The 9,233-nt window shown below is 37.2% G+C and overlaps 1 protein-coding gene across 2 annotated transcripts in view; it reads right to left on the bottom strand.

The window, feature by feature from the left end:
- Window positions 1–243: 243 nt before the first annotated feature.
- LOC122066039 overlaps window positions 244–9,233 on the bottom strand; it is a 35,695-nt gene continuing 26,705 nt past the window's right edge. For both annotated transcript variants that reach the window (XM_042629864.1, XM_042629865.1), the window contains 3 exons: window positions 1,416–1,870; window positions 1,116–1,341; window positions 244–1,034 (listed from right to left, as the gene is read on the bottom strand). In XM_042629864.1, coding sequence (XP_042485798.1) covers window positions 529–1,034; window positions 1,116–1,341; window positions 1,416–1,870 — 1,187 coding nt within the window. In that variant the 3' untranslated portion in view covers window positions 244–528. The remainder of the gene's footprint in view (window positions 1,035–1,115; window positions 1,342–1,415; window positions 1,871–9,233) is intronic.

Raw genomic sequence — 9,233 nt, 5'->3', positions numbered from 1 at the left:
ACCCAATCTGACGGTTGAGAGGATAAATTCAGACAAAAAAATATCTAGAATCTCAGACGAGATTAAAAATTTTCTGCATTGATAAATTCCAATGCTCCCTCTCGCATGTTAAAATTCAGTTAATGACCAAGTGACAAATAAGTTTCAAAAACATTAACTCCAAGAATCGGAGATTCCATCCCTCCCTACTCATAGACGAACTAAGACGACCGAGAGAAAAATTGGATGAACAGAACCCAATGCTTTCTTCTTACATAGTAACATGTTAAATTTCATGGTTGTAGCCAGGTCTTGGTACACTTCCTATAAAAAAATAAGTAAAGTTGGTATTAACCATCTTTGGCATGAAGTACACAACTCATGAAATAAAAAGCTTCTAACTACAGTCACAATTTGTTTAATATATAGTAGGGAATTACTATTAACCGGAGTTCCTTTTGTACAGTGTCAAAACTAGGATGCAGATAGTCTGACGACAACCTTAAAAAAACACTTGATTAGTGACATGGCAGCAAATAAAGTAATAAACTACGTGCTTGTTAAATCAAGCATATAGTCATTCCACAATTCAGCTGCAATAGAATCCCGCAATTGTGAAGCCATCTCTAATTGTTCCTCATCGCAAGCAATATCTACTGCTGGTGATTCAGTTGATGTCAATGGTTCCATCTCAACCTGCATCATTGGTTCTTCAACATGTAGCTCACCCTCTTCCTCATGCAATTTCAATAGCCAATCATCCCTTTTTTCCTTTTGGATATAATTATGTATTGCACATGCAGCTATTACCAGCTTCACCTGTGTCTGTAATGGGTAGGGAGGCACCGAAAGCAAAATAGGGAATCTCTCTTTTAAGACCCTGAAGATGCGTTCAGTGGTACTTTGTAATAATGAAAGCCGATGATTAAATAGCTCTTTCGCATCTTGTGGACCAAACCCACTTGGAAATTCATTCAGTGGGTAACGAACACCATGATATGGGGCAATGAAACCTTGCATATTAGGGTACTTCGGGTTGACAAGGTAGTATTTACCTACATCAGCAAAAGACCTCAGGCGCTAATAAAAATGAAAACTTGGAAGTTATGGTGAAAGTATAAACCAATATATAATACCTTCAGGGACACAAAGGTTGTTACGTCTAGTAAGTGCTGAACTCAGTACACGGGCATCTGATGCTGAACCTTCCCAGCCAGCAAGAACATAATGAAACCTCAAATCAAATGAGCAGCCTGCCAGGACATTTTGTGAAAGATAACCATTCTTGTTGCGAAATGGACCTTGCTCATCAACACCAACCATCACTGGTATGTGAATTCCGTTTACTGTTCCCACACAATCCTAAGTAAAGATATGGTAAGAGAATTTTAATTTCTTGGAAACATACAAACCAAAGTTGATTAGAATTGGATTACCTTGAAATATGGATAAAATCTGGGATCATTTAGGATTTCTGGAGGGATATTAGAGATTGGATTCTCAAAGAAATCTATAGAAATCTGCATAAGTGCATTCAAAACATTGTTAAAATGTCGACTAATGGTTTCACCAGAATATCGAAACCGTTCTTGAACTGCTCGAGTCCGTTGATTGTGGCCAATTATGAATAAGAATATTCCTAACTGCTCCTCAATCTTGATTCTAGTTGTATGACGTAGCAAACCTTTAGCTTGTAAAACATCACACAACTTATAAAAGACATGTTTATCCATACGAAAATTCTCACGACAAAGTTCATTGTGACCACTGAGTACTTCATCTATGAACTTGGTACTGTTGAGTGCTGAACTACGACAAGGCTCTTTTGTTAGGTGATTCACTATTACACCGTTCCTTTCATCATCAGAGCTGTCCATGACAACCGCACCCTCTGCACTCACATTACATAACAAAAATATCAATGCTATGGTGGAAAGAACTTAATATTTTTTCAACATCACCAAGATCACCAACCAAAATAAACTAACCAGAAATATGAATTAGGGAAAACCAAATTCAAACAGATAGTTCAAAAAAGTGATAAATCATTCAAAAACCATCCATAGAAGTAGTTTAAGAGAATTGGCTTAATGTATCACAATATCCAGCCCAAGCAAAATTCAACATCAACCATAAAATAGATACCAAAAAATAAAATAGAAAAGTGACTCAACAAAAAAAGATTCAACCCAATCAACAAGTGCATCCAAAAATCCCCATCTAGGCCACAACATGCTTAATGAAGTGCATAAATTAGATTACATCTGAAAAGCAATATTCAACATAACAAGTTTATAAAACCATACCGATTTTACAGATCCAGTCTAAAGACTCAGTTTCTCATAAACTTTTATTGCTTAAATAAATCCCATCCAAATAAATCATTCAACATAACATATTTAATAAGAACAAATGAACCATTCCAAAAATAATTAAAAAATTATCAAACTCATTTCATATAACATCCAGATCACACTAGCAAATGCAAGGTGTCAATCACCCAGGGTTTTTAAGTATATATCAGTGTGTATCGTATTGTATTGGCCGATACATGGGAAACAATGGGTATCAATACAATACTTTCCAATATGATATTCCTTTAATATATATATATATAAGGGTATTGCTACAATACTTTCCAATATGATATTTCTCTAACATATATATATATATATATATTGACTGATACTGGTAGATACAGTCCAATACCAATAACATACACTTGATACGCCGCTTTTAAATCTGCAAAACAAAAACCATGAGTGAGATACAAAACTAAGAGCAACCGAAGGCCTTGGAAACTTGTTTTTCTCTTCAATCTAAGTGTGGGGGGGGGAATCATCTAACATAAAATACGAACCTAATATTCACCCATTTCAACAAGTTTCAGGGGTTTTTAGTGCTCAAACCACGGATCGAAACATATTTGGGCGAAAAAGACAAAGTTACATGTAACCAGTGGATCGAATGGCATCACCAAGAGGGGGTGAATTAGGTGTGAGACTTTTCTCTACCATTGCTTAATCTCACAGCTTTGAGTGACCACTTGTTCAATGATCAACAAAAAATCCCATGAACAGAACCTTGACCCCTTGGTGATCAAACTGAAGTTCCAAGGAGATCAAAGTATTGAACACCTCTCTGAGGTGTAGATTGAATATCTTCCAGATATCCTTGTATCCATGTCCGGGAGATCAAAGTAATAGAAGTGGGGCAGGCATAGTAATCGACAAAGATCCAAAGAATGATATTATGGAATTTAAAAGATTTGGAGATTGGATTATTTCCATCAAGCTTGTATTGGAGAAAGAGGTTGTCAGCATAATTAGCGCTTATACGGCCAAAGTAGGATTGGATGAAAGTACTAAGTTACAAATTTAGGAGCACATGGATGGATTAGTGTAAAGTTTTGGTCAATGTGGAATGATTATTATAGGAAGCTACCTGAATGGACATGTTGGGAGGGATCGTACAGGATATTAAGGTGTGCGTGAAGGCTATAGAGTTGGGGAGAGGAATGATGAGGGTATATCAGTTTTAGACATTACGGTAGTTTATGACTTATCCATTATGAATACTTTTTTTGAAAAGAGAGGAAAATTTAGTTACCTACAAAAGTGGGCATCGAATCAGCCAAATAGACTTCATCCTAACTAGAAGGTCCAATAGACCGTAGTGCAAGGATGATAAGGTTATATTAGGGGAGAGCCTAAACACTTAACATAGACTGGTGGTACTGGATATGTGCCTCAGTACGCAGAAACGTAAGATAGAGGTACCTATTTTCCCTAAGATAAGGTGGTGTAGATTATAAAGGAGTTGCTTTGGATGCATTTTTGAGTGGTAAACAAGGAAAATAAGACTCTAAGGGAGACAACAATACAATGTGGAATAAGATGACGACCCACATTAAAAAGGTTGCTAAAGAAGTTCTAGGGGAAAACAAGGGCATGGTTTTAAGTATCGGTGCGTATCGTGCCGTATCGGCCGATACGTATCCGTGTCGGTAGGCATCGGCACAATACATACCGATACGCTACGGGGAATTTTGGGCCTCTTTTTGTGTATCGGCATATCGTACGTATCGTATTGTACCGTATCGGTACCAATACGTACGATACTCTACGATACGAACTTTTGAAAATCTAAAAATTCCCAAGAGTATCGGTACTTATCGGTACCGTATCGTGCAGTATCGAGCCGTATCGTACTGTATCGGTACGATACGGCTACTTAAGTGTGAATTTTTTGTTGTTTGAAACAAACACTTCACACTCTCACCAACAGTTTTCTAGATTTTTTATATGTTATGTAAAAACAAGTGTTCTACAACTTCCATGGAAATTTTTTATTTTTCTCAAAAAATATATATATATATATATATATATTTTTTTTTATTATTCCGAAATTAATTTAAAAAAAAGAAGAAAGATCCCCAAATTTTTTATTTTTTTTTTTAGAAAATTTAGTTCATTCAACGCTTAAAAATAATTACTAAATACATGATTTCAAATGAAACCCACATTTTTTCCCCAAAAAAGTTAGGGTTTCAATTTTTTTCTTTTATTTCTCAGATCTACTCAAATATATTGGTCCACACTTTGTTGATTTTTTATATGTTCTTTGAAAACATTTAATCTACAACTTCTATAAAAAAAATTAATTTTTCTACAATGAATGGGAGACCCACTACCATAAATATTTCGACTGGGGTAAATATTGTGCCTATATTCGACAAGTGCAGAATATCATCGTAGTTGCTCCTTTTGAAGAAGAAGGTCCTAGCCAATGATTTGAACCACCACGACACTCTTCACGGCACTCATCACAGTGGCAATGGCAATGAGGAAAGAAAAAACTGTAAGAAACTCAAACCTCATCATTTTGAACATTTTCAACTCAATATATTTGTCTATCAATACGATACCCTCTACATAAGTATTTATGCATTCTACATGTTTTATATAGCTTTTTTTAACTATTTTTTTATGGAAAAATGTATAAAAATGTGTTCCCTATCCATTTATGTGCGTATCTTTAGCGTATCTTAGTATATCCTCGATACGATACGATACCCTCCGATACGTATCTTAATTTTGATCGACCGATACGGCGACCAATACCGATACTTTAATCCTTGAACAAGGGTATTCGTCATGCCCCTAAGAAGACTTGGTGATGCGATGATGAGGTTCAGGCAACCACTAAGACTAAGAAAGCTAGTTTTAAGAAATGGCAAAGAACTAAAGAGATAAAGGATAAAAAGAGGTATAATGTTGCTAGAAATGAATTTAAGAAGCTTGTGGGGATAGCAAGGGTGAATAAATATGATAACCTTTATAATAATCTTTACACAAAGGGAAAACTCTATCTACATGATAGCTAAAATGAGAGAAAGGAAGAGTAGAGATTTCGATCATGTTAGATGTATTAAAAGTGATGATGGTAGAATGCTAATAAGGGATAAGGATATTATGAAGAGATGGGATGAGTATTTTTGTGACCTGCTAAATGGAGACAATTTAAGTAGGAATGGTCCGGAAGATTGCATTATTCATCAAGACACCACTCATCATAGATATATACGAAATGTTGGAGTGGCTGAAGTTAAAGAAGCAACCTTAAGAAAAATGAAAGTAAGCAAGACTCCAGGCTCAATATAATAAGTGTGGAAGAGCTTAGGATTATGTAAAATATCTAGGTTAACCAATATTTTTAACAAGATTATAAGCCCCAGGAAAATACCAGATGATTGGAGGAGTATTGTAGTTTCGATCCACAAAAACAAAGGAGATATCCATAGCTGCAATAACTAAAGAGGCATAAAACTAATGAGTCGAATTATGAAATTGTGGGAGAAGGTTAATGAAGCACACCTAAGAGGAGAAACTACTATCTCGAAGAATCAATTTGGTGTCCTACCACACAGATCCATGAAAAGCTATTTACTTACTCAAGACGCTCATGGAAAGATTTAGAGCTTACAAGAAGGATCTCCATATGGTATTTATTGACCTATAAAAAGCCTATGACGGAGTTCCTAGAGAGTTAATCTCTGGTATATACTAGAGAAGAAAAGGGTGTCGAATAAGTATGTGGATATGATTAAAGATTAAAGATTAAAGATATAAACGAGGGTGTGGCGACTAGTGTGAGAACCGCGGGAGGTTATGGCAGTGAATTCTCAATTACAATTGGGTTAAATCAAGGATTTGCTTTAAGCCCTTATTTGTTTGCGCTTATCATGGATGATTTAACTAGGAACAATCAAGACGAGGATCTCTGGTGTATGCTCTTTGCTGATGATAGTGATTTGGTGGATGACAAAAAAGCAGGGATTAACGCTAAGTAGGAATTATAGAGATCAACCTTGGAATCAAGAGGTCTTCGAACAAGCAGAACGCAGATGGAGAGTATGACGTGTAACTTCAATTAAACTAACATGGATGACGATGTGGTAAAAATTGAGAGAGATACCATAAAGTGATTATTTTAGATATCTAGGGTCAACTATAAATAAAGAAGGTGATATAGAGGACAATGTTTCACAGAGAATTAAACTGGGATGGATGAAGTGGAGAGGTGTGTAACCAACATATTTCTTTAAATCTTAAAGAACAATTCTATAGGACAGCCGTATAACCGGCTATGATGTATGGAGCGGAATTTTGTGCAGTTAAGAAGGGCAATATAGATAAGCTATGCAGCAAAGATGAGGATGATATTGAGATCATAGTTGATGTAGATAGGCAGGCTGGCCAGTATTACAAAAGAAGAAAGATGCCATTGAATCAGCTCCAATTGGCCTAGACTTAGGCTGATCAAACCAGCCCAATGCTGGTCTAATTTCTCTCCTGTGATTCTTAGTTTTGATATGATTTTCTTGTTTTATTTAAGTCAACTCCATGTCGAAGTCTTAAGTTTGTCTTTTAGGAGTCCTATTATGAGTCCAATTGCATTTTTTTTACTATTTTCTTAGGGAACAAGTCATTGTTTATTCAGTAGCTTAAGTCCTAAGCTAGGTAGGTTTCTTTGAGTCCTATTACATTTTCTATAAAAAGAGGCATTGCAGTAACTCAAGAGACAATTGATTATTAATGAAATTGCAGCTTTGTTGCTCCAAAATTCTGAGATAGAATTCCTTCAATAGCTGAGATAGTTGTGGGTAGGGGTGCAACAGGGCTGGGTTGGGCCGAGCTTCTTAAAACCCTAGCCCAACCCGGAGTCCCCTTAACTGGGTCCAAACCCGCCCTAACCCTGACTCCGGGCCACAAAACTTCAACCTAGGTCCAACCCTTCATGGTTCAACCCAACCCTTGCTTGCCCTGATTGGCCCTGATTTTTCAGGGTCGAGTCGGAATGACCCTGACCCTGGTTTGCCATCAAGGGTCAGGTATACCCTGATCTTAACCCTGCAAAATATAAAATAACTAAAATATAAAAAATATTCATAATAATTAAAAAAAAAAAAACACAAAGTCACAAATTACTTGTCATGAGGAGAACATCCTAAAGCAAACATTCAAATAATACAAATAACTCCAACTATTATGGTAAACAAAGAGAAAATCATCCTAAGAAAGCAAATAATCCAAAAAAAATCAATTATTTGTCATGATAAACAAAGAGATCATCTTAATAAGGCAAACAATCTGATGATCTCAAAACCCTTGTCATGTTAAACAAAGAGAACATCCTAAGAAAACAAAAAATCCAAAGTTAACATTAGGGGCAAAACCTATGCCCAGGTTAGGCCAAAATTCAAGGTATAAAAATCAGGGCCGGGTTCAGAGCGGGCTGGGCGGGCCAAAGACATCAACCCTTACCCACCCTGACCCTGACTCAGGGTCAAAAATTTTAGGGTCGGGCCGGCCCTCAGGGCCAAAATTTTTGGGTCGGTTCTTGTTCAGGATCAGGGCGGGTTCGGGCCAAACTTGCACCCCTAGTTGTGGGTGAGAGACCCAGGTTTGAGAGAGTCCACCCCACCCATATTTATCACACCTGTGCTCTTTCTCTTCTTGAGTGAGTTCTTTGAGTGTAAATTACTAAAAGCTTGAAGATCTAAGAAGCTCCAACAGATTGGAGTTCATAACCAGTCCAAGAAGCAGAATCGATCTAACTTTTTAGGGTTTTTCTGAGAAGAACTTTGAAAGGCTGTTTCTTCCTGACCTGAATCCTGATCACAGCAGGGTTTTGGGGTTTTGTTTGTCACCCTAAGAGAGAGACTTGGCCACCTTTGGAGGGCCATCTGAGGCCTGGATCTACCACAAGTTTTTCTCCAAGTTTCCTTATTTAAGACCTGAAATCAAGAACCTCTGTGATCTGTTTGAAGAGCCCTTTTAGGGCTTCATTCAGCACCCTAACAGCCTCCTTCGATCCAAGTTTAAGCCCCCCTCAGATTCTCCTACAGCCAACCACAGGTCTCCCTCTATTTTTCCCTGTTTTGGGTTTTGTTCCAAACCTGGTTTTCTATTTTCCCCTATTTGTGGTGACTTATTTGATTGGAGTTCTGGGATTATTCTTGGGGGTTAATTGTTCAATCAATAACCTTACACTGATAGTTATAAATTTTGACCGGAATTTCAAAGTTTCAAGCTAGGTCGAGACGAAACCAAGGGTTGAATAAAATTTGTTAATGGTTCCAACCAATTTCGACTTGTTTCGATGAAATTTCGCACATTTCGATTAGCTTTGACTGTGTTAGAAGTCCATCATGAAAAGGGGGGGATGAGTCCTGCACAAGCCGCAGGCTCCCCCCTTGGTGTTCTCCTAGTCCAACTAGAACTTGTGTCTAAAGCTAGTAAGCCTATGGTCGTTGTCTATTATGTTTTGGATTCCTATTCCTAGTAGGACTTTTATCTTACTTGTAATAGAACTTGAAATAGCTCATTTGAGCTCTATATAAAGGATAGAAGTGGGCAGCCCCAAACTAACCATTGGGACTCCCTTGCAGGCTTGTACAAACCGCAAGACTCTCTCTCTCTCTCTTTTTCTCTCTTTTATTTTACATGGTATCAGAGCCTTGATCCTCAAGCAAAAATCGATCAAAGTTCTTTCTTCTCCCATCAATAACAACCCCTTTGATGTAGATCCACACCTTGGGAGGACCTATCACAAGAGGAAAGCCCATCCCAAGATGTGGATCGCACCACTTAAGTAGTGGATCCAGGGGCCTACCGATTTGGTAGTTAGTGGGCCCATGTGGCCTACCAATTTGTTAGTCATAATTTAAGTTGTGTTTAATTAAATAAAGG

Source organism: Macadamia integrifolia, unplaced genomic scaffold, assembly GCF_013358625.1.
Source record: "Macadamia integrifolia cultivar HAES 741 unplaced genomic scaffold, SCU_Mint_v3 scaffold22, whole genome shotgun sequence".
In the NCBI taxonomy this organism is placed as follows: domain Eukaryota; kingdom Viridiplantae; phylum Streptophyta; class Magnoliopsida; order Proteales; family Proteaceae; genus Macadamia; species Macadamia integrifolia.
The sequence above is the reverse complement of the archived record's forward strand: the minus strand, read 5'-3'. Positions and strand labels throughout refer to the sequence as shown.